At 43.8% G+C, this 26,634-nt stretch overlaps 1 protein-coding gene across 1 annotated transcript; it reads right to left on the reverse strand.

The window, feature by feature from the left end:
* Positions 1 to 20,820: 20,820 nt before the first annotated feature.
* IFNG (interferon gamma) lies at positions 20,821 to 24,410 on the reverse strand. Its single transcript, XM_073650693.1, has 4 exons — positions 24,214 to 24,410; positions 23,152 to 23,220; positions 21,906 to 22,094; positions 20,821 to 21,075 (listed from the first exon to the last, which is right to left on the reverse strand). The coding sequence occupies exons 1-4, from the start codon at positions 24,337 to 24,339 to the stop codon at positions 20,935 to 20,937; spliced, it is 525 nt and encodes a 174-aa protein (XP_073506794.1). The 5' UTR covers positions 24,340 to 24,410; the 3' UTR covers positions 20,821 to 20,934.
* Positions 24,411 to 26,634: the final 2,224 nt, after the last annotated feature.

The following is a 26,634-nucleotide window of genomic DNA, read 5'->3' on the forward strand; positions in this document are numbered from 1 at the left end:
CTTTACTATCCATAACCATCATCTTCCTTAAGGGGGTAATATTGCTTTATAAAATTTTGCACAATTAATGTCCAGATGTGTACCTTGCTGAAGGTGTGCCCAATGTAAGGCAACCACAATGTTGCTTATGACAATGCCCAGTTAAAGTTTACAGGGAGACATCCAATGTGATATTGAGCTTAATGACAGCAACAACTTGTCTATTGTATGGCTTTTGTGCGACCTGCAGACAAGGTGTAAAACTGTTTGGCAGGGCTCTACCTTGCATAAGCAAAAAGGATAAGGGCAGTGGATGGATGCAATACTGTGCACTGTTGCTGTTTGAGATGGGATCATTTTTCTTGAGAAATTGACTGGCGGTGGAAACAGAAGCAGATCCAGCCGAGGAGGCTTCACCACTTGTCCTGTTTGTGATGGTGCATTGCTGTTACTCAGAACATTCACCCTGTGGTTTGTGAAGTACATACTCTGACCCTATATTTAGTTGATGGTCCAGGTGTCCACAGTGGGGTGCACTTTGGAGCACAAAGCCAAGTAAGGAAGCGGCTCAAGCCATCTTGCAAACAGAGTTCCCCTTTCTGCGAAATATATTTGCTGCTGAATATCTTTCAGCAAGGTGACAGACACCACTAAGTGTTATCATGGCAGCTGCTATATTACCAGAAACTTGTCCAGCTTGCAGTTGAATTGGCACACAATTGGATGACTGAGAGAGTATGACTGTTTCGACAACACATATTTAGGTAATGTTGCTTTATCTGCTAATGGGGGAAGTAGTTCCTAATCTATTTGAGTCTGAATGTTCACTGCTTATTGTCCTCCTTTAGAACCAGAAGACTGCCAAAGATGCACCTGTGGAAAAGAACTTCTAATTCAAAGATGCTAATATGCAGGACTCATCACCATCACAAACATGACCAGAGCTTTCAGGAGTCTTGAGCCTCTTCAACCAGCAGCATAGGTGGCATCACTTACTCCTGAGCTGATCACAGATGAAGCTCATTTTGCCCCCAAGTATTTTTTATCAACATGTTGCCTCTGCTGTGTATTGCCAAGGCCAGCACCCTCCTACTCTGCTAACATTAGCTCCTGACACCTTGATCTGGTTACCAGGTCTTATCTACCACACAATCATCATCATTGTCACCCCTGATTAGAAAATGTTCTAATCTCCTAACCTCACCCCTGTTTCCCACATATAAATTTGCCTTGACTCAGAATGTCACTACCAGTACAGAGTGAAAACTGTGTATGTAATAGAAGGTACATGGGAGTACATGCTGTGTGTGTGATAGAGGAGTACATGGGAGTGCAGGATGTGTGTGTCATAGAAGGATACATGGGAGTTCAGGCTGTGTGTGTGATAGAGGGTACATGGGGGTTGCAGAATTTGTGTGATAAAGTGGTACATAGAAGGCAGGCTGTGTGTGATAGAGGTACACATGGGGGAAAACTGTGTGTGTGATGGAGGAATACAGGCTGTGTGTGTGTGTAATACACAGATATGTGGGGGTGCAGGCTGTGTTTCTGTGATAGTGGGATACATAGGGGTGCAGGCTGTATTTGTGATAGAAAAATACATGGGGTGCTTGCTGCGTGTGATCGTGAGTTACATGAGGGACAGGCTGTGTGTTTTTAATAGAGATACATGGTGGTGCAGTTTGTGTGTCTGATAGAGGGATGCATAGGGGTTGCAGGCTGTATGTGATAGAGGGGTACATGGATTTGCAGGCTGTGTTTTATACATGGTTCATTTGGGTGCAAGCTGTGTGTATGACAGGTTACATGTGGGTGCAGGCTACGTGTGCAATAGAGGGATACACGAGGGGCAGGCTGTATTTGTGATAGTGGGGTATAAGGGGGTGCAGGCTATGCATGTGTACAGAGCGCATGAGAGAAGGCGTAGATGCAGATGAAGATAAGCACTCCATACTGGAGATGAAGATACAAGGACCTTTTATTGTACACTCAGGGAGAGTGATGTTCAGTACTCAAAGTGAGGGCACAGTATGGGGGGGCAGTATACAGAAGGATGAACAGTGTGAGGACACAGTATGGTAAGTCAGAATACACGATGATGGACAATGTGAACACATACTATGGAGGCCGTATACAGAAAGAGAAGTATACAGAAGGCACTTTTAGTCTGAGTTAACAGTAGGGAGCATGACTACATAAAGTGCACAGGGCAGTATTAACGCTAAATACAGGGAGAGGGTCAAACTGCTTACAGAATCCGAATCCTAATTTACTTTTTTTTAGACTAGATACATTTATGACATAGATATTGCCTAAGATAGGTTTACACTATTAGTTGGCCTAATTTGCACCAGAAATTTGCGCAAAAATGTTGGTATAATTTTAGAGCACCATGTCAAATATTAAGTCATGCCCATTGTGGGTAAGGCTAACCCTTCTTGTTGAGCAAAATGGAAAAAGTGTCTAAAATACATAAAAGATAGATATGGTGCAAGGCTAAGGTTTTTTTTAGACCAAATTGTATCATTATTCTTACACATTTAGCTTTGTAAATCTCCCCCATTAACTTTAGAAACAACTTAATGGCATATCACAATAACAAGAAAGACTGACAATAGGATTAACATATCTACTTTTTCAATCAATCCCTCTTTTCAATTTGTGTATATATGCTGTATATATATATATGTATATATGTGTGTATATATATATATATATATACAGTACAGACCAAAAGTTTGGACACACCTTCTCATTTAAAGATTTTTCTGTATTTTCATGACTTTGAAAATTGTACATTCACACTGAAGGCATCAAAACTATGAATTAACACATGTGGAATTATATACTTAACAAAAAAGTGTGAAACAACTGAAAATATGTCTTATATTCTAGGTTCTTCAAAGTAGCCACCTTTTGCTTTGATGACTGCTTTGCACACTCTTGGCATTTTCTTGATGAGCTTCAAGAGGTAGTCACCGGAAATGGTCTTCCAACAATATTGAAGGAGTTCCCAGAGATGCTTAGCACTTGTTAGCCCTTTTGCCTTCACTCTGCGGTCCAGCTCACCCCAAACCATCTCGATTGGGTTCAGGTCTGGTGACTGTGGAGGCTAGGTCATCTTGCGTAGCACCCCATCACTCTCCTTCTTGGTCAAATAGCCCTTAAACAGCCTGGAGGTGTGTTTGGGGTCATTGTCCTGTTGAAAAATTGTTGATGGTCCAACTAAACGCAAACCGGATGGAATAGCATGCTGCTACAAGATGCTGTGGTAGCCATGCTGGTTCAGTATGCCTTCAATTTTGAATAAATCCCCAACAGTGTCACCAGAAAAGTACCCCCACACCATCACACCTCTTCCTCCATGCTTCATGGTGGGAACCAGGCATGTAGAGTCCATCCGTTCACCTTTTCTGCATCGCACAAAGACACGGTGGTTGGAACCAAAGATCTCAAATTTGGACTCATCAGACCAATGCACAGATTTCCACTGGTCTAATGTCCATTCCTTGTGTTCTTTAGCCCAAACAAGTCTCTTCTGCTTGTTGCCTGTCCTTAGCAGTGGTTTCCTAGCAACTATTTTACCATGAAGCCCTGCTGCACAAAGTCTCCTCTTAACAGTTGTTGTAGAGATGTGTCTGCTACTAGAACTCTGTGTGGCATTGACCTGGTCTCTAATCTGAGCTGCTGTTAACCTGCGATTTCTGAGGCTGGTGACTCGGATAAACTTATCCTCAGAAGCAGAGGTGACTCGTGGTCTTCCTTTCCTGGGGCGGTCCTCATGTGAGCCAGTTTCTTTGTAGCGCTTGATGGTTTTTGCAACTGCACTTGGGGACACTTTCAAAGTTTGCCCAATTTTTCGGATTGACTGGCCTTCATTTCTTAAAGTAATGATGGCCACTCATTTTTCTTTACTTAGAATTTGTATTATGGCAAGAAAAAAACAGCTAACAGTCTATTCAGTAGGACTATCAGCTGTGTATCCACCAGACTTCTGCACAACACAACTGATGGTCCCAACCCCATTTATAAGGCAAGAAATCCCACTTATTAAACCTGACACGGCACACCTGTGAAGTGAAAACCATTTCCGGTGACTACCTCTTGAAGCTCATCAAGAGAATGCCAAGAGTGTGCAAAGCAGTCATCAAAGCAAAAGATGGCTACTAGTGTTGAGCGAGTATGTTCTATCCGAGTATGCTCGGGCCGAGCTCCGAGTATTTATAGCTGCTCGGTGATAAGGTTAAATCGCTTCCGTGTGCATGATTTGCAACTGTTTGACAGTTTTATTACATGTGAGGAATGTGTAAGAAATAGACATTCCTCACATGTAATAAAACTGTCAAACAGTCGCAAATCATGCACAAGGGAGCGATTCAACCATATCACCGAGCAGCTATAAATACTCGTAGCTCGGCCGGAGCATACTCGGGGAAAGGGTTAATAGAACATACTCGCTCAACACTAGTGGCTACTTTGAAGAACCTAGAATATAAGACATATTTTCAGTTGTTTCACACTTTTTTGTTAAGTATATAATTTCACATGTGTTAATTCATAGTTTTGATGCCTTCAGTGTGAATGTACAATTTTCATAGTCATGAAAATACAGAAAAATCTTTAAATGAGAAGGTGTGTCCAAACTTTTGGTGTGTACTGTATATGTAACTAATATATTAATATATGCTATACAATACAGCGAATTTATAAAACAGATCAGTTAGTGGAAATATTTTGACTGCTGAGAGCCAACAACAATATATCCCCAAAAAGTCCCATGTAATAATGATAACACACAGATCTTAACCAAAACTCTTTTTAATGCGTGGAGGTCGGTCACAGATAAAAAGACGTGCTCAGCACGTAACTAGCATAAAACTTGGTTACGGCACTATTGGCCAGCTGAAACAGATACGAATCCATATGCCACTGCCGGATTCCCGGCGCAAGTCAGACTTTCTTATAGGAGAAAAACATCAAGATAGAGCAAATGACCCCTGCTGTGACTTAAATACAGAGCAACCAAATAATACCAGCAAAATACACTCTACATAGGAAAAAAGGGGAGGGAGGGTGGGCAACCCAGCCTCCGGGTCCCACGCTTGTGAGGAGAGAGGCAAGAAGAGGCAGGGTCTGGACTTATAAAGGGAGGAAGAAGAGGATTATTTAGTGAAAACCAGGAAGGGAGGAGAAAAGAACATGGGACACACAATTTAACCCCTTCAGCAGGGCACAGCAGTCAAAGGGGCATTCAATTAAATATTGATGTGCCCTGCAGACTGCTGAGACCCAACAACAATATATCCCCAAAAAGTCCCATGTAATAACGTCAACACACAGATCTCAAACAAAACTCCTTTTAATGGGTGGAGGTTGGTCACAGCCAAAAAGGACATGCTCAGCACGTAACTGGTATAAAACTCAGTTAAGGCACTATTGGCCAGCTGAAACAGGTACGAATCCTTATGCCACAGCAGGACTACAAGCGCAAGTCAGACTTTTTTACAGGAGAAAAACATCAAGATAAAGCAAATGACTACCAAGGAGGAGCAAAGTATTTATACTGCGCTCCGAACCCCACCATTTGATATAAAACCTGCTCTATGCCACCCTGGAGACCTGAGAGAAAAATATCCAGCCCTATCTCTGTCAGATGGACACCATTGGGTAGCATAAGACTGGAATTGTCTCCCTCAAGTTGGTGATGCCTGATGACCACTCCGGCCTAAAAATGGATAAAGCGGGACAAGCGGGCCGAGAACATTCAACTGCCGCCGCATCTCTTGCGCCCTTCCATGCAACGCGTGAAATGACCTCTTACCAAACCAGAGTAAGCTCTGGAAAAAAGCTGTGGAATTTATCCACGTCGGAACGCATCATTGTGAGGAGTTCAGCTAGGCGGAAGGAGCTGAGATCATTCCCGCCCGCATGCAGGACTAGAATTACGGGAGAGGAAGCGCTCTGAGCTATCCACACCACTTCGGTAAGAACCTGAGGCCAGGTCAAGCCTCTTATTCCTCTCCAAAAAATGTTGATGCCGTGGAACCCAAGACCTCTTCCACCTGGCCGACGTTCTGCTCTTAAGGGTGTCCAGAAGATGTAAAAGTGGCCCAGCATCCACACCGTGGGTTTTACACCACCTATGAAGAGATAATAAAGTTAGTGAAGCAATAAATTTGGTCTGATGTATCTTGCAAAACAGGAGGAACGCCATCTACCAATGCGCTGGATCTTGGAGTTAGGCAAACCAGCACGGGCTGCTTCGGTAGCAGCTCCTATCCTAAAGAAGTGCGTACCAAATTCCTTGAGAGGAAGGCCCGAGAGAGCTAAGGATTACCGAAAAAGGGATTGAAATTGAAAAACCATAAGAGGAGAACCATCCTCATGTGAGAAAAAGGAGTCACCAAATCACCGGCACGATAAGTAATTATTAACAGGGGTTAAAGGACAAATAGGACCAGGGGATTACAATAAGGGGATCCCATAAGCCAATACCAGACGGGTCAGTTTACGATTTCCGAATGCGGATACGGAGACCTCGGTCACAGGGGGTCACATCATCATACTGGAGTCCTCCTGAAGTGCGTATGGATGGGGACACCGATTTACTAATGCGCAAAGCACCAAAAAACACAAGTTCAAAAGTGGCAGAGAGGAGAGCAGACTCGAAAGGAGAAGAGCAGACAGCGGGGGTGGTATTGATTAGGCGGGTAAGTAAACTGAAAGAAATGGGCCTTCTGTTCTCCTGGCGAGTGTGCTCCCTCCTCCAACCCCTAATAGCCTGGCCAATGATGAAAACCTTAGTAACATCATTCCAACCTAAGAGGCGAAAATGAAAACCGAGACCAGATAGGCAGTTATGTGCAACGGCTCCTGAAACACCCATGCTGCGTAAGTAAAGTAAATATTCGATAGTGACCTCCAGATGGGCAGCGTCAGATGCCACTACTGATCTATCCCCAACTAGGTTATGCCACTCATTCCATGCCTTGCCGTAAGAGTGCCATGTAGACAGGGCCACTGAAGCTCTCACCAACTCCATCAATCCTTCTCTACGACCTCCCACATGAGGGATGGGCATAAATGTCCCTCCGCTTTGGCTGCTGGGAAAAACTCACGGAATTTCTGCCAATCAAAAGGAGAAAGAGAATCAGCAATGATGTTATTTGTACCCGGAACATGGCGGGCTCAAAACCAGATGTTTAAACTTAAGCATTTTAATACCAGGAACCAGAGTAATTTGATAACCGGGGGAGACGAGGATGACAGGTGATTTATGGCGTGTACGACACTCATATTGTCAGTCCAAAAACAAATCTGTTTATCCCTGAGGGACAGGCCCCATGAAGAAATGGCTGTGACGACAGGAAATAACTCTAGCAGAGTAAGGTTTTTGAGCCAGCCCTCAGTGCGCCAAGATTCCGGCCAAGGTTCGGCACACCATTGGTCGCCAAAAATGACACTGAAACCAGTTGATCCAGTGGCATCGGAAAAAAGGGAGAGATCCTCATTAGTCAATTCCCATGACTGAAAGCAGGTATGTCCATTATAGGACAAGAGAAACTCCTTCCAAATCAGCAAGTTCGCTTTCAAAGGAGGTTTTATCCAAATTCTATGATGGGGAAGCTTGATGCCTTTGGTCGAGACTCGAGAGTAGTGTTGAGCGAGCACTAAAATGCTCGGGTGCTCGAAGCTCGGGCCGAGCTCGCCATGATACTCGGGTGCTCGACCCGAGCAACGAGCCCAATGTTAGTCTATGGGAGACCCGAGCATTTTTGCGGCGGCACACCCGGCAGTCTTTTAAAAGCCTAACAAGTGCCCAAAACGATAGTGACAGTGCTCAAATGACATGGGGACAGCATGGGGATCGCCCCAGGAAGCATTTCTGACCCCCAGGTCACTGCTGTCAACAACATGGTCAGAGGTATTAAGCCACTTTTAAGGGCTCACAATAAAACGTTCAAAAACTAAACTGAAACTGCTTTCCTGTGAAATATGTTAAGGAAGTTCCTTTCTAGGGTAAAGACTTGTGTATAAGGTAAAATAAATAACAAAAAAAAAAATACTCCTCCACACCTTGGGCTATGTTCACAAGTAACATTTTTTATGCGTTTTTGCACTTTTGTATTGCTTTCAACCATGACAAATGCATTCACCGGGAAATGTCATTTTAACATTTTACAACCTTATCTGGCCATGTGCTGTGTGACACATGCATACAGTGCTGAAAAAACATGGGAACAGCATGGGGAAGACCCCTGGAAGCATCTCTGACACCCAGGTCACTGCCTAAAAGTGTGCCCATCAGAAGTCATCCTTGCCGCATCAGAAGATGCAGACTTGCAACTATCCCCGTGCAAGTTCTTGTCCCAGGGCACTGTTCATTTGTACCTCCCCCATTCCTTGCAATGCAAGCGCAAATATGCTGCCAACCACCCACCCCCAGGCTGCAATACCATGCTGCTAGCTTGCACTTGAAATTGGGCCTTTTAGGCATGTGGAGGCGAAATCTGGCCACCACATCATGGCTGCGTTGGCGGCCTGGAATCCATACTCAGTCCCCAGCCGCCCGGCGGCCAGGTGTCCACACTCGGTACCCAGCCGCCAGGGGGCGACCGGGTGTCCAAACTTGGTCCCCAGCAGCCCCGCGGCCGGGTGTCCACACATGGTCCCCAGCCGCCTGGGGGCAGCCGGGTGTCCATAAACGGTCCCCAGCCGCCCCTATTTCTCCTTGGAACATCCCCCTCACACTTTTCTTAGCCCGGCCTGCTTTAGGGCAGCATTGGACGAGCCCTCCAGAGAACCAGACTCCTCCGGTGGGCCCTGGCTTCTCCATCAGGAGAGTTGAGAGTTCCAAGGTGAGGACCATGATGATGATGATGATAAAAGTTAGCATCTGCTTTGTTTTCTTGGAATGCAAGGGCATGTATGTAGTAGCGGCTAGGCCTGAGGTGGTCAGCGTTTTGGCGCATATCCTACCTCCTCCGAGGATTGCTGGATGTTTTCCTGCTACTATACCAGTTCTATGACTCCCGTTAAAACAAAGCTTCAGGTGATAAATGATGGATGAGGTAGTTGAAAAGGAGAAAGAGCAGGAGGAACAGGGACCATTCACATCAATATCAGGCCAGTCAACCACATATGTCTTGTAGGATATGTTTCTGTACCAAAATGAGCGGTTCGGCTACACAGTTATAGGGCATACAGTGAGTGCAATGCCTACCAAAAATTTTGAGGCACTCCAATGCCCCTTGGAAATTACATGGAGGTCAGAGGGCCTTAACTAAACCATTTTTTCCATTTATAGCAACTGGGTCTCCTGTACACTGTTGGCCTAAGCAGTGAATGGAAGGCTTTCCAAAAATTATGAGGAACTGCAATGCCCCTTGAAACAGACGTGGATTACAGCATACTAAAAACCTTCTACCCATTATTGGGGAGTGGGTCTCCCTTAGTTTTCGCCTTTGCATTGAAAAGCAAAAGCTGACTAAAATTAGGAGGAAATGCAATGCCCGTTGGAAGAGTCGTGGAGGTTAGAGGTAATTAAAAACAACATTTCAATGCCCCTTGGAAGAGCTGTGGAGTTCAGAGTGGCTTAAGAAGATGCTTTTAATGCCCCTTTGAAGAGACGTGGAGGTCACAGTAGCTTAAAAAGACGGTTTTAATGCTCCTCGGAAAAGACGTGGAGGTCCCAGTAGCTTAACAAGACGGTTTGAATGCCCTTTGAAAGAGACGTGGAGGTCACAGTAGCTTAACAAGATGGTTTTAATGCCCCTCGGAAAAGTGGTGGAGGTTGCAGTTGCTTAACAAGATGGTTTTAATGCCCCTTACAAGAGCCATACAGTACAGCATATTACAAACATTATTCCCATGATTGGGGAGTGTGTCTCCCATAGTCTTTGCTTATGCCTTCCATGCAAAAGCTGCCAAAAATTAGGACGGAGAAACTTGCAATGCCCCTTACAAGAGCCATGCAGTACAGCATATTACAAACATTATTCCCATGATTGGGGAGTGGGTCTCCCATAGTATTTGCTTATGCCTTCCAAGCAAAAGCTGCCAAAAATTACGACGGAGGAACTTGCAATGCCCCTTACAAGAGCCATGCAGTACAGCATATTACAAACATTATTCCCATTATTGGGGAGTGGGTCTCCCATAGTCTTTGCTTATGCCTTCCAAGCAAAAGCTGCCAAAAATTAGGTGGAAATGCAATGCCCGTTCGAAGAGTCGTGGAGGTTAGAGTTAATTAAAAACAACATTTCAATGCCCCTTGGAAGAGCTGTGGAGTTCAGAGTGGTTCAACAAGACGCTTTTAATGCCCCTCAGAAGAGACGTGGAGGTCTCAGTAGCTTAACAAGACGCTTGTAATGCCCCTCAGAAGAGACGTGGAAGTCCCAGTAGCTTAACAAGACGCTTTTAATGCCCCTCGGAAAAGTGGTGGAGATCCCAGTAGCTTAACAAGACCCTTTTAATGCCCCTCAGAAGAGACGTGGAGGTCCCAGTAACATAACAAGACGCTTTTAATGCCCCTCGGAAAAATGGTGGAGGTCCCAGTAGCTTAACAAGATGCTTTTAATGCCCCTCAGAAGAGACGTGGAGGTCCCAGTAGCTTAACAATACGCTTTTAATGCCCCTGAGAAAAGACGTGGAGGTCCCAGTAGCTTAACAAGACGCTTTTAATGCCCCTCGGAAGAGACGTGGAGGTCCCAGTAGCTTAACAAAACACTTTTAATGCCCCTCAGAAGAGACGTGGAGGTCCCAGTAGCTTAACAAGACGCTTTTAATGCCCCAGAGAAGAGACGTGGAGGTCCCAGTAGCTTAACAAGACGGTTTTAATGCCCCTCGGAAAAGTGGTTGAGGTCCCAGTAGCTTAACAAGACGCTTTTAATGCCCCTCAGAAGAGACGTGGAGGTCCCAGTAGCATAACAAGATGCTTTTAATGCCCCTCGGAAAAATGGTGGAGGTCCCAGTAGCTTAATAAGATGCTTTTAATGCCCCTCAGAAGAGAAGTGGAGGTCCCAGTAGCTTAACAATACGCTTTTAATGAATCTGAGAAGAGACGTGGAGGACCCAGTAGCTTAACAAGACGCTTTTAATGCCCCTCGGAAGAGACGTGGAGGTCCCAGTAGCTTAACAAGACGCTTTTAATGCCCCTCAGAAGAGACGTGGAGATCCTAGTAGCTTAACAAGACGCTTTTAATGCCCCTCAGAAGAGACGTGGAGGTCCCAGTAGCTTAACAAGATGCTTTTAATGCGCTTCGGAAGAGACGTGGAGGTCCCAGTAGCTTAACAAGATGGTTTTAATGCCCCTCAGAAGAGACGTGGAGGTCCCAGTAGCTTAACAAGACGCTTTTAATGCCCCTCAGAAGAGACGTGGAGGCCCCAGTAGCTTAACAAGACGCTTTTAATTGCCCTTGGAAGAGACGTGGAGGTCCCAGTAGCTTAACAAGACGCTTTTAATGCCCCTCGGAAAAGTGGTGGAGGTCGCAGTAGCGTAACAAGACGCTTTTAATGCCCCTTACAAGAGTCATACAGTACAGAATCTTAAAAACATTATTCCCATTATTGGGGAGTGTGTCTCCCACAGTATTTGCTTATGCCTTACAAGCAAAAGCTGCCAAAAATTAGGATGGAGGAAATTGCAATGCCCCTTACAAGAGCCATGCAGTACAGCATATTACAAACATTATTCCCATGATTGGGGAGTGGGTCTCCCATAGTATTTGCTTATGCCTTCCAAGCAAAAGCTGCCAAAAATTAGGACGGAGGAACTTGCAATGCCCCTTACAAGAGCCATACAGTGCAGCATCTTAAAAATATTCCCATTATTGGGGAGTGGGTCTCCCACAGTCTTTGCTTATGCTTTCCAAGCAAAAGCTGACAAAAATAAGGACGGAGGAACTTTCAATAATGGCAACACGGACCATGGTCACCCTGGTGGTATAGTGGTGGTGGAGGCTGAGGATAAGGAGAAGAACATAAAGCAGCCGAAATGAGGAAGCGTATACCCATGTGTGGGTGTGAAGCGGTGCATGTGAATACACCTCCCAAAAAAACACAGTGGATTTGACTTTATGTTACTCTGCTGTCATTTGGTGGTGATGAGAAGTCTGGCCCAATCCAGCCCTTGTTCATTTTGATAAGGGTCAGCTTGTCAGCATTGTCAGTTGACAGGCGAGTGTGCTTATCAGTTATAATTCCCCCAGCGGCACTAAAAACACGCTCCGATAACACGCTAGCGGCAGGGCAGGCCAGGACCTCCAAGGCGTACAGAGCGAGTTCATTCCAAGTGTCCAGCTTGGATACCCAATAATTAAAAGGCACAGAGGAATCACGGAGGATGCTTGTACGGTCGGCAAGGTACTCCCTCACCATCTTTTGAAACTTTCCACTCCTTGTGAGAGTACCCCGCGCCTCAGGGCCTGTAAGCTGGGCGGGTCTCAGAAAACTGTCCCAGAACATTGACAGAGTTCCCCTGCCTCTGCTGGATTGGAGTTGCCTCTCTCTCGCTTGTACGCGTTGGTTGGTCAACGAACTGTGACCTCTGCCGCTAGCGTATTCAGATGGGAACTTTTTTAACAGTTCTGCAGCAAGGGCCTTCTGGTACTGCCCCATTTTTGTAGACCTCTCCACCTCAGGAATAAGAGAGTGAAAGTTCTCCTTGTAGCGGGGGTCTAAAAGTGTCACCAACCAGTAATGACTGTCACCCAACATTTTGACAACGCGAGGGTCACGGTTAAGGCAGCGTAACATAAAGTCAGCCATGCGTGGCAGACTGGTAACGGGCAAGACTTCCGTGTCCTCACCAAGATGACGACTTACCATGCTCTCCTCCTCCTCCTCCTCCTCCCCCCTGTCCTCAGGCCACCTACGCTGAACCGACGGTATGACAGTTGTACGGGTACTACCGTCTACAGCGCATGATACAAGCTCCTGTTCTTCCTCCTCCTCCTCTCCCTCATTGTCCCCCGTTGCACGTTGGGATGAGATGAGGCTGGGCTGTGTGTAATAGACCGCTACGGCTTCTTGATCCATCTCATCATACTCTGGCTGCAATGCCTTCTCTTTAATTCTCTGCAGAGAGCGTTGCAAAAGACAGACAAGTGGAATGCTGACTCTAATGATGGCATCATCGACACTCACCATCTGGGTGGACTCCTCAAAGTTTGTCAAGATGGTACAGATGTCAGATATCCAGGTCCACTCCTGAGGTCTTATGTGTGGAGTCTGACCTGAATATCGACGGCTTTGTTGCAGCTGGTACTCCACAACTGCTCTCTTCTGCTCACAAATCCTTTGCAACATGTGGAGGGTAGCGTTCCAACGTGTGGGGACATCACACACCAGTCGGTGTGACGGAAGCTGCAAACGCTGCTGCAACACAGCAAGGGCGGCAGAAGCTGTAGCCGACTTGCGAAAATGAGCTGACAGGCGGCGTACCTTGACTAGCAGATCTGGCAACTCGGGGTACAATTTAAGAAACCGCTGAACCATGAGGTTAAGCACATGAGCCAGGCATGGTACGTGTGTGATCTCGCCTCGCCTCAGAGCGGCCACCAGGTTACGGCCATTGTCTCACACGACCATGCCTGGATGTACGTTCAGCGGTCTCAGCCACAGATCTGCCTGCTCTTTCACAGCTGTCCACAACTCACAAGCAGTGTGAGGTTTCTCACCTAAGCTTAGGAGTTTCAGCACAGCCTGTTGCCGCTTGGCGGAGGCAGTACTGCAGTGCTTCCAGCTTGTAACTGATGTGGTGATATCTGAGATGGAGGCTGAACATGAGGAGGAGGAGGAGGATGATGCACAGGAGCTGTACACTGTGGGGGCAACTCTGACTGACATAGGGCCCGCAATCCTCGGTGTGGGGAGGATGTGTTCCGTACCAAGGTCCGACTGGGTCCCGGCTTCCACTATGTTTACCCAGTGTGCCGTCAGGGAGATGTACCGTCCCTGGCCACAAGCACTTGTCCACGTGTCCGTTGTCCGGTGGACTCTCCCAGTAACTGCGTTGTTGAGGGCACGGCAGATGTTTTGGGACAAGTGCTTGTGTAGTGCGGGCATGGCACACCGGGCAAAATAGTGTCGGCTGGGGACCAAGTACCGAGGGACGGCCACTGCCATAAGGTTGCGGAAGGATTCCGTCTCCACCAGCCTAAAAGGCAGCATTTCCAATGCAAGCAGTCATGAAATATGCGAATTTAGGACTGTGGCCTGTGGGGCGTTAGCTGCGAATTTCCATTTTCATTCAAAGGTCTGCGATATGGACAATTGAACGCTGCGGTGGGACGTGGACGTGGACGTTGATGCTGTTTCTTGAGAAACTGCAATAACAAGTGAAGACTGAGAGGAGGGGGCATCTTTGCATGAAGTATGGACAGGGGATTGCCTTGCACACACAACAGGGGGTTCTATTGCACGCACAACAGTGGAAGAAGCAGTGGTGACATCCGCTGACACTGGTCGTGGACCCTGGGGTTCGCCCCACAAAGTCGGGTGCTTTGCTGCCATGTGCCTGATCATGCTGGTGGTGGTCAGGCTGGTAGTTTTGTCACCCCTGCTGATGCTGGCATGGCAGGTGGTACAAATGGCCTTTTTTGGGCTATCAGCAGAGTCTTTAAAAAAATTCCAGACTCTGGAAGACCTACAGGTTGTACTGGCAACGTCCCTCGTGTTGGTTTTACGGGGAACGGTTGCCCGCCTTCTGTCTGCGGCCACCACACTGCTTCTTCCTGCCTGTTGGGGTACTCTGCCTCCCTCCCCCTGTGTGCTGCTGGCCTCACTCTGCATGTCCTCCTGCCACGTTGGGTCAGTTACTAGATCATCCACCTCCTCCTCCTCTTCCACTTGCACACCACGATCCTCCTCCTCACTTCCTGGCAATTGTGTCTCGTCATCGTCCACCTCTTGTGACAAATTGCCAGCGTCGACTTCCTGTGGCCGTGGCTGTTCAAATATTTGGGCATCGCTACATGGGATCTCCTCTTCCACCACTTCAAGCGGAGCAGGCGAGGGGCTCAAATCTGGAAATGGACCAGTGAACAGCTCTTCAGAGTGTCCAAGTGTGGGATCAGTTGCTATCTGACGACACTCGGCATGGTGGGAGGAAGGAGCATCAGGGTGAGGAGGAGTATGCGGTCGAGACTCATGGCTACTAAGAGTCAACTGTGTGGAAGACAGGCCGGAGGTGGTGGTGCCCAGGTAATTGGAAGTATTATCTGCTCTCCAATTAATAATCTGTTCACACTGATCAGTTCGCAATACTGGTGTTGTTCTGTGCTTCCCTAGTAATTCGGCTGTTGGTTGTGGCACATTTTCACCTTGGCCGCGGCCGCGTCCTCTGCACGCACCATCACCAGAACGTCCAGTTCCACGTCCCTTGCCACGCGCCTTGCCCATTGTAAAGGAAGTAAAATAGCTTACACTCGCACTATCAATGGAAAAAGGGTAATAAAAAGTAGATTAGAACCGTGGAAGAGGAAAACCACAGTCCTTTTTCTCTGGCCTACACCTGACTCTTTTAAACAATCTGAACAATCAGGGAGAAAATATTACTGTTTTTCTTTACGGAAAAAATACCAAAAGCTGAATAATAGAGATTTCTTACCGTGGTACAGCAAAACCACAGTTATAATTTACTGGTGTATGTATACCAGACTTTTTTAAATATATATATTTGCGGCTGAACAGTGAGCAACACACTCAAACTGTTTTTTTTAGATACAAATGGCCCAAAAGTGAATAATACAGAGGTTTGAACCGTGGAACTGCAAAACCACACTTGTATTTCTCGGGCCAACACCAGACTATTTTCAACAGATATATTTGTGTCTGAAAAATCAGGGAGACACTATTATTTTTTTTCTACGGCAAAAAATGCCAAGAGCAGGATAATAGAGATTTTTTACTGTTGAACAGCAAAAGCACACTTCTGTCTCTCTGGCCTACACCAGACTATTTTCAACAGATATATTTGTGTCTGAAAAATCAGGGAGACACTATTATTTTTTTTTTTTTACGGCAAAAAATGCCAAGAGCAGGATAATAGAGATTTTTTACCGTGGAACAGCAAAAGCACACTTCTGTCTCTCTGGCCTCCACCAGACTATTTTCAACAGATATATTTGTGTCTGAAAAATCAGGGAGACACTATTATTTTTTTTTTACGGCAAAAAATGCAGAGAGCAGGATAATAGAGATTTTTTACCGTGGAACAGCAAAAGCACACTTCTGTCTCTCTGGCCTACGCCAGACTATTTTCAACAGATATATTTGTGTCTGAAAAATCAGGGAGACACTATTATTTTTTTTTTTTTACGGCAAAACATGCCAAGAGCAGGATAATAGAGATTTTTTACCGTGGAACAGCAAAAGCACACTTCTGTCTCTCTGGCCTACACCAGACTATTTTCAACAGATATATTTGTGTCTGAAAAATCAGGGAGACACTATTATTATTTTTTTTATGGCAAAAAATGCCAAAAACAGGATAATAGAGATTTTTTACCGTGGAACAGCAAAACCACAGGTATAATTTACTGGTGTATACCAGACTTTTTAAAAAATATATATTTTCGGCTGAACAGTGAGCGACACACTCAAACTGTTTTTTTCAGATACAAATGACCCATGGAACTGCAAAACCACACTTCTATTTCTGGGCCTACACCAGACTATTTTCAACAGATATATTTGTGTCTGAAAAATCAGAGACACACTTTTTTTTTGGCGGGGGGGGGGTACACCAAAAGGTTAATAAGACGGGTATTTGTACAGTGTGAAGAGGAAAAAAAAAGAGGATTAAGATGAAAATAAAAGGATTTTTCCTGGCCCCCGAGACCTGGAGCTAAGTCCAGCAATTTCAGCAACAGGAGCACACAGGACTGTAATGCAGCGTTTGCTGGTATAACCACTGCGTCTCCTATACAGCCTGCATGCCTGACATCTGGGATGGATATTATTCCTGAGAAGGACTGTTTGTTTGAACTGGCAGCCTTTACAGACCCTACACTAACTATTTCGCAGGATATATCTCTCCCTAAATCAGCAGCGCTGTCCCTACACTGTCTGATCCGGAGCGACTGTGTCCAAGATGGCGGCGCCCGGTTTTAAATACTCGAGGTGACGCTGTGCGGCCAGCCAATCACTGTAATGCCCACAAACAACATGGCTGCGGCATTACAGTGACTGGCTGGCAATCCCTGCATGTTCATTGGCTCTGTAAAGAGCGCCAAACATGCAGGGCGGAGACCCGAGCTCCCGCCCGAGTAACACAGAAATGCTCGGTGCTCGCCGAACATTCCGAGTAGCGTGATGCTCGGGCGAGTACCGAGCAGCGTCGAGCATGCTCGCTCAACACTAGTCGAGAGGGATAAACATCTGGAAAAAATTGTCCCCATAGGCATTACCCTGCAAGCAAAGTTAAGGAGGCCCAGCATGGACTGCATTTGACATAGTGTTACTTTGCGGACAGAACAGAAACCTTCAATCTGGGACAGCAATTTTGAATTTTTTTTCTGGGGGAAGGTGAAAAACCATGGCAACGGAATCAATCTCAATTCCTAAAAAGGATAGCAAAGTAGTGGGACCAAAAGTTTTTTCACTGGATAAAGGAACTCCAAAATGGGACGCAAAAAAACAAAAAGTGTCCAGCAAAAATTGGCAGGACCTGGAATCTGTGGAATCTGGTGGTCCAACAAAAAGAAAATCGTCAAGATAATGGATTAAAGCGGAGGAACCTGTTTCATACTTAACCACGCATTCTAGGAAAGAAACGAATAATTCAAAATAATAGCAAGCGATGGAACAACCCATGGGAAGGCTGGTGTCATAATAATAAGAACCGTCTACGAAACAACCTGGAGATGATGACAATCTGGATGCACCGGCAAAAGGCGAAAGGCAGCCTCAATATCAGATTTAGCCATTAGAGCCCCCGGGCCAGCCTCCCTGATCAAAGTGATGGCCCGGTCAAATGAAACGTATGTCACAGATGCGTCGCTTTCAGCAATTCCGTAGTTTACCGATGACCCTCTTGGGTGGTAGAGGTGTTGAATTAGACGAAACTTGTCTGAGTCTTTTTTGGGGACTATTCCCAAAGGGGAAACGCGTAAATTGTAAAATGGGGGGGGGGGGTTGAAAAATGGCCTGCCATCCTAGCCAGGGAAAATTCCTTTTGAACTTTTTCCAAAAGAATTAGAGGAAAATCTTTGGCTGATTTCAAGTTGGATGAAAACGACAGATGTCTATTGAAGGTGAAGGGGATGAAAAAAACATAAGAAAAACTAAAGCGTAATTGAGCTTCTGCTTCCTTATTGGGATTGAGGTCGAGCCATGGACACATCGCGGCTACGCTTACTGGAGTCCTTAGGCTGTGCCTGGGGTGTTTCGTTGGCAACTTTGTGGAAGGATGGGGGCATTTGACTGCAGCATGTGGGCCTCCGCATGCTTAACACTTGTGCTTGTACTTGCACAGACCGAAAAAAACGGCAGTGTCCTTCGTTGAACAGCCAACAGGAGCCAGGTCTATGGATGGCCGCTGACCCTGTGCCGGCGGTGTGAACAGGGGCCGCTGCGTGAAAGGGGGTTGCGGTTTTCTGGACTAGCATAAGGCGAAGCCAGGTATCTGTAGCTTTAACCCCCAACCCAAATGAGGCTATAAGGCTAAACGCCTTCTAAACTTCTCATCATAACGCCACCAGGCGCTACCACCATGGACCTTGTAAGAATTATATGTGGTGTCCATGTAAATAAACATCTCAGAACAACGCTCTGGATGTTTTTGGCCCATAACGCAACCCATGACCCTTGTAGTCAATTATTCATGGATCATGGGACTTTTGGTTTACATTCAAAAGGCCTGTCTGAAGCTCGGCGTTCTTTATCCACCGTATGTTGGTCAGGTGATACGAGGAACCAAATATCGATATACTCGTTAGACCAAATTTTATTAACGTTCTCTTTATCTAAATGTAAGCCAAGGGGGAAATGCCACAGAAAAAGAGGTTCTTATGTATGATTGCGTGAGGGGGGGTTCTTTTTGTTGATTGTGATTTAGTAAAAGTGGGTTAACCAAAATTTTATGGCCAGGGACGAAGTTACCACTCTGACCCAAAAGTGATTTAAGAGCTGTAAGTACACCAGGACCATTCCCCCAAGCTCCCGAATACTGGTACTCACCAATACCTTGCGCAATCAACAGGACAGGGTGGACCGGAGCTGCCTGCACCGGGCTGACCACATCTTCGGTATGAACGCGGACTGGAGAGATTCTAGGGGTTCTGTGAAGACGGCTGGACCTGTGACGTGATGACCTGTGTGGACTTGCCAATTGATCCGATGAATCCTCTGAGGATGAAGGTGATCGTTATCGTGTGGACCTGGACCGACGACTATGCCTAGAGGATCTGGAGCGGCGTGACGAAAACCTGCTCCACCTGCTTTGACCTCTAACGGAATGGCGGTGCCGATCGGGACCATAGGATGATGAGGGGATGGTGACCCGGCGGAGCGGTTACCGCGCCCGTGGAGGGCCTGGAGACAGGGCCGGGGATCCAGCACCTGCCACGACGTGGGTCGTGGATGGCATTTGGTTGGCACTTGGGGGCACAGCAAGGGGGTTACCTGGCAGAGGTAGTTGAGGTAAAGCAAAAGCTTGCAGGGGAGGTAAGGGTTGTGTAGGTGGCATGGGGACATTTTTATTTCGACAGAGCACACTTGAAGCATTTGAAACAGCAGCTTGTGCTGGAGCTGCAGCAGCTGCTGTTTGCATGGGAGATGAGTGCACAGAAGGAGAGTGCACTGTGCTGGCAGATTCTTCCACACAGGAGGAACCGCTGCTGGCCTGGCCTCCCATATAAGCAGCAAGGTGGGACAGTTGGTTCGGGGGTAGCACGGTGAGGTTTTGGGGACTTGTGGTGCGCAGTAATGGTGGCTCTGCGTTTTCCCTAGGACAGGGGAGGGTTGCAGCTGCCACGTGTAGTGAAGGCGGCATAGTTAGAAAGGGAGGGAGCATGGCCAGAACGGGAGTGCGCACATGACGCGAGCACGCACCCCGTGACATCAAGGAGGCGGGACTCAAGCCATCCAGTGGGCGGATACGCCGAGCGGACCGCCGGCCACCGGGATGAGACGCTTGATCATCAGGAGGGAGTGCGTCCTGCTCAGCCAAGATACCACTAAGCCAAGAATTTCCCTTCCTCCTGATTTTGTCCTTTATTGCTGCCACTAGGTCAGCCATCTCTCACCAGAGCACGCACAACGCAGCCTCCGGGTCCCACGCTTTTTAGGAAAGAGGCAGGAAGAGGCAGGGTCTGGACTTATAACGGGAGGAAGAAGAGGATTATTGGGTGAAAAACAGGAGGGGAGGAGAAAAGAACATGGGACACACAATTTAACCCCTTCAGCAGGGCACAGCAATCAAGGGGCATTCAATTAAAGATTGACATGCCCTGCATATACTGTGTATTGCATCTCTCCATTACACCGCAAGTCCAATATTCTACCATAGCCTCAAAGCAACTCCTGAAGTAAACTGGGATTGTTTTCTGGCATTTACCTCTGTAGAAGAGTAGAAGCCCAACATGATGATATGACTCGATAATATATTATGATCTTATGTGTGTCAATGTGTATTCATAAATATGATGATTTACCAGATCTTTTTTTCATGCATGTATACTAAAAAATTGGCATAAATACATGGGGCAATCTTTCCCAATGCAATACTCATGCTGTAATTAATTACACTTACACAAGAAATCAAAGCGTTATTATTTTGTAAACAAGATCATTTTTATTGTCTGTCAGCAGCAAATAAATTAAAATAAATTAGGTTTCTTTGGAATAAAAATACATTATAGTTAAAAGTAGATAAATAGTATAAATATATATATAAAATTTTACTGTAGCTAGCTTTCGTTATGGTAGTACTGTTTGTTAGCAGCCGTTTGATTAGCATCCTCTTCGTCTTCGTACATTTTCTCTTTTGCATTTTTTAAAGTCTTGTTTTTGTTGACCTTGAAGAGTAGAAACATCCCGGAGAACACGCAATAGTTCCTTGACAGCTGCACGTTGAATTTTAATGTCTGACATCTATTTCAGAAAAGGAAAAAAAAGCTATGAGAATAAAGCAGCCATATAGAATAGACCAGACTTATGGTGAAGGTCTTATAGTTAAAGGTGTTTTCTGGCCACACCGCACTGCTTGCTTATCCAAAGAACAGGTCATCAATATGAGCTTGTAGAGGTCCAACACTCGACACCCCCACCAATCAGCTCTTCTTTGCCATTAAATATGAACACTTTGAACAGAGCTGCAAGACACAGCTTCTTTCACTGTGTATTGGCCCCGGCTGAGTACCATAGAAGAGCTCCTTTACAAAAGAAGTTGTACCCCAAATAACAGCTGATCGGTGGGATGCAGAGTGTTGGACCTTCACATATTGATGACCATTCCTGTCTATCATTATGTTATGACCAGACAACCCGTTTAATGTTAAAGTTATGTTTACACTGCATGTTGTCATTTTTTGTCTGGCACTACGGTATATAACACTTTCTGTATATATTTAGGAAGCAAAACATAAATATCTACTTCAAGCATTTCTGAAAGATTGTATCACGCTAATTAGAAGTATCATAGGGTCTCTTAAAACATTATTAATTACAGACTAAATACGGTTAAAGGGCATGACATAGCACATAAAAAAACTGCATACTATTAAATGTTAACTGATCAGAAGTATGTATAAAACATTCATGGTTTTTAGTACATAAGATCCTTCAGATGTTACTTTTGGCAGTTTACCTTTAATCATAACTAATATATATTTCTAATTGTCCAAATTATTTTCTGTGTAATAAAATCGATGCTTAAGAAGCATTTAATATTTATATGTTCCCATAATCACTATTTATTATACCTGCATTTGCTTCACTTCATTCAGTCGTTTCATTTTTTGGTCAGATTTCTCCAAGTAGTCTTTGTTGGATGTGTGAAGCATCTGGGTCAGATTAGTAATACTGTCTTTTACTTCTGTAGATTTCATAGATTCGAGCATCTTCAGGTACATAGGAACAATCTGGCTTAGTAACAGTTTCTTTTCACTTTCCTGAAAGGTTGAAATAATTTAGGATTAATGAGCTGAATAATTTAATTTAACAAAACCATAGGTACACATGATAAACTAGTAAATACACCTAAGAAAGGAACAAATATGTCTAATGTGCATGCAGTCTACTTAATGTAGGGTAAACTAGGTGCTAAAGTCCTATATATACTAAATACATTTTTCCAGGCTCTGGTAAGAAAAACTATTATTACTAAAGAAATGTTCTTCACACTAAACACCCAACACAACCTCAAATTGCTCAAAAAAATAAAAAAATGTTTTTGTCTCCAGTTCCATATCCAGCTATTAAAATTTAAGACCAGTTTATACTAACCAACTATCTTCACAGTTAGTCTCATTTTATGCATTTATAATAATAATTGTTCAGTGTAAATAAAGAAGGTCAATAATCATTTATAGTTGATCTTCATCAGTTGTGTAGTTGGTAAAGCATTCCTGCTTAGCACCATGGTTAATACCAGAACTGTTGCAACAATTGCGCTTCTAGCTCAGAAGAAACTGTCCAGCAGAAGCTTGCCATGATTTATCATTGTTGTTTGGTGGTTCGAGACCAAATTAATATGGATGGAATTTGCTTAACTATCATAAGACATTTCACAAACATTAGTGTCCAGCTCATTGCGTCATGTCATTTGGCTCAGTGGTTAACGCTGCAGCCTTACAGCGCTGGGGTCCTAGGTACAAAGACAACATCTGCAAGGAGTTTGCATTGGTTTCTTTCCACACTGCAAAGACATACTGGTAGTGACTTTAGATTGTGAGGACAGTGATGTCTGTAAAGCAATGTGGAATTAATGGTGCTATATAACAAAGTAAAATTAAAACAAATCCCCACAGAATTTTACTAAAATGTAACCCTAGTATGAAAGTTACATTTTGCTGAATATACTCATGATTAGCTAACACTGAATACAAGTAAAGATTCCAGTATAATACATGAAGCAAACAGAATACACCTTTAGACGTTAGTGGGTGTACTATAGATATTAGTGGGATTATGAATACTTGTACATGTTCTCTTAGCATGTGCGCATACCTCCTTCCAGTCATCCAGCAGCTTTGAAAAAACTTCACTGTCTTCAGTGTTACTTGTGTCTTTTGCATTCTGTTGATAGAAAAATAGCAATTGTTATTTTCTGTTAGCAGCAGAAAATATAATAAAAAAAATTATGGAATTATAACATGAAAAGTAGTGTAAGGCAATATAAAAATGTAAGAAAACATCTTTTATGTGATATAATATCTGAGTAAAATAGTAACTGCTTACAGGCTATTACTCTCAGAGCAAACATAGAGCAGACGCATCTCAGTCACTTTTCTTTACTGAAAAGTGACAGCTTTTTTACTCTAAAAGTTGCGCAGCTGCACTCTTCAAGGTCCACCTCTTTTTTTTTAGGTTTCCCAAATGTCAGAAAAAGTAGCAGGAAGGCTTGACAAATATAATGTCCAGCTTGGCATCTCTTACAATGCAATTACTCCAGAAAACTGGTTCGGATGCTTTGCTGAGTGTGCTTCAATGTCACATAAATTTAGACACCTAACACAGTATAGTTTGTAAAGCACGTACAAAACTAAATACATTTGTGTACATAATTAATCTGGTTTGCAATCAATACTTGCATATCTAGCCATACTACTTCTTTAGTATTGCTTTTATTATGGAGACAAGGGGATATTAACATATACTGCATAATTATATAAATAAATGAAAGTATATGCTGTACAATTGTTGAAGTGCTGTTACATATTGTCACTTCCTTCTGCTCTATGCATCTGCTAGTAAATGTCTGACCACATTTACGAGTTAAAAATTTTCAACAGACTTTCCAGTGAGGCAATAATCCTAATAATATGATTAAACACTATTATTAACATATAGGAGTGAAGATACCTCAGTGCTGAAAACCAATGACATAAATATCTCATAAATAACTAAAGACTAATAACATAAGTACACAGCTAAAAATGATCCTAACAACTATACAACTTAACATGATATCACATAATGATACTATGTCCACTCAATCCTCAAATGAATGAACAGTTGACCAGAGCGACCAGTCCATAATTAGCATTGATCTACTCTGACTTTACTTACCAAATATTTTCTCAGGTTTTCAATGTCATTTCGTGCTACTTTAAGGTCAATGTTATATCCATTAATTTGTCCAATATAACAAATGATGGCCCAAAGAAGCAGAAATATCTTGAAATATTTCATCATTTCTCAGGATAAAGCAGTTAAAATTAGTGTATGTTCGGTTGTAGGTGAACCTTCTTATGAAGAAGCTTATGTCTTTCATGTAGACTACAGCAGGTATATATACCCCACAAAACTTTTTGCAACACGTCACAATTAGTCATATTTCACAGGCTTTCAAATAAGAGATGGTGTTAGATAGGCGTTGTGGTGCTTCTTGTTTCTTTTTTCTATTAGTAGATTGGTTTCTGGGGTTTTCAGCTGTGAACATTTAGTTTCCTCTAAATGACAAAGCAGGCATGGCCACCTTAGAAGAAAAGACCTTTGGGAAATCACAAAATCCTTAGAAAGCTAAAAGATTTCATTTTCCCAAAATGAAAAATTGTCATTAAAATTAAGTAATGTGCATTTTAACTTTTTAAAATAAATATTAATACTTATTTAAGAGTATACAGTATTACTGTAAGGTACTTAACATAAGATGTAGGATAAGTATTTAAACATTTTTTAGTACATTGGGATATGCAGAATATCAAATTTTATATAACATCTCTGTCTTTGTGAACATTTATTTATGTGTCTTTAAAATTGTCACAGACCATTGCAGATATCAAAATTATGAAACAGAAGATATTTCTATAAACACATCTTAACCTCTTCACGCCATGGCCATTTTCCATTTTTTCATTTTTATTTATTCCTTCCTTTCTTCAGAGATCCATAACTTTTTTATTTTACTCTCAATATAGCCGTTTGAGGGATTGTTTTTGTGAGGAACAAGTTGTACTTCTGAATTACGCCATTGATTTTACTATATAGTGTACTGGAAAATGGGAAAAAAAAAATTCCAAGTGAAATTCCTCAATTGTTTTTTGAGTTTTTATTTACCATGTTCACTATATGGTAAAAGTTACCTGGTAATATGATTCCCGAGGTCAGTATGAGTGCGCAGATATCAAACATGTATAGTTTATTTTTTATTTAAGTGGTGGAAAAAAATTCCGAAATTTGTATGAAAAAAGTTTTTGCCATTTTCTGAGACCCATAGCGTTTTTTCTATTTTGAGATCTGGGGCTGGGTAATGGCTTGTTTTTTGCACCCTTGAACTGACGTTTTTATTGATACTATTTTGGGGTCCAAATTCACATACAGTTGGTACGGAAAGTATTCAGACCCCTTTAAATTTTTTACTCTTTGTTTCATTGTAGCCATTTGGTAAATTCTAAAAAGTTCATTTTTTTTCTCATTAAAGTACACTCTGCACCCCATCTTGACTGAAAAAAAAACAGAAATGTAGACATTTTTGCCAATTTATTAAAAAAAGAAAACCTGAAATATCACATGGTCATAAGTATTCAGACCCTTTTCTCAGTATTAAGTAGAAACACCTTTTTGAGCTAGTACAGCCATGAGTCTTCTTGGGAATGATGCAGCAAGTTTTTCACACCTGGGTGATTTGAACTTTTCTGGTGTTTTATTTTTTTCATATTTTTTTTTTCATTTTCACTTTTTACCTTACTTAATAGTCCCCTTAGGAAACTTGAAGCAGCGATCATCTGATCACCTGTTCTACACAAAACAGTGCTTCAGCAAAAATCACGATTTCCTATTAACACCGGTCACTCCGGCATTCACAGGAGATTCACAATGACAGTCACGGGAGTCTTCTACAGACCCAGCTATCACAACAACCAATTGGTGCCCCCTGATCACGTGACAGGGACGCCAAGGGCGGGATTTGTGAAATGCTTATGGTCGGCACGAGTTAAATCCCGCTGCCAGAGATTGACAGCGGGATTTAACTGGTTAACAACTGCGAGTGGAGCTCTGATCCACCTGCGGCTGGAAAAAAGGTACATGTTAGCTGATTAAATCAGCTGTAATGTTCTGGGAAATATGCAAGCTCAGCGCCAGAGCCCGCATCAAAGTAGGGAACATAAATATACATCATATGTAGTGAAGGGGTTAAAAGGATCATATCAAAGCAGACAGACCACCATTCATTCCACATTAATGAGATACACATTTCACAGATCATATGTCTTGGATTTCAGGTGTGGACATCAAGGAACTCAAAATCAGTAAAATATCCTAGGAATCCACCCAGAAACTTTGTTTTGAGGTAAGGGAAGTTGGCAAATTCTCATACAGCCAACCAATAAATTCACAATGCCTCGCTGCTTACCTCAGCGGTCACTGCCAGTAGTACCACTAGAAACTGCCCCATGCTGCAACATGTGGCTGCATGGAATAAGATCTAAGGGGGAGGGCATTGAGAAAATACCAACAATGGGGGCATAGGAGACATCAAAATCCAGA

This window comes from Phyllobates terribilis, unplaced genomic scaffold, assembly GCF_046119375.1.
Source record: "Phyllobates terribilis strain yellow unplaced genomic scaffold, ASM4611937v1 Scaffold_11__3_contigs__length_659146591, whole genome shotgun sequence".
NCBI lineage: Eukaryota > Metazoa > Chordata > Amphibia > Anura > Dendrobatidae > Phyllobates > Phyllobates terribilis.

Coding starts and splice junctions, on each gene's coding strand:
- IFNG (XM_073650693.1), bottom strand. CDS start 24,339: ATGATGAAATATTTCAAGATATTTCTGCTTCTTTGGGCCATCATTTGT. Junction 23,221..24,213: donor AAAACCTGAGAAAATATTTG/GTAAGTAAAGTC, acceptor TTCTATCAACAG/AATGCAAAAGACACAAGTAA. Junction 22,095..23,151: donor TGCTGGATGACTGGAAGGAG/GTATGCGCACAT, acceptor TCAACCTTTCAG/GAAAGTGAAAAGAAACTGTT.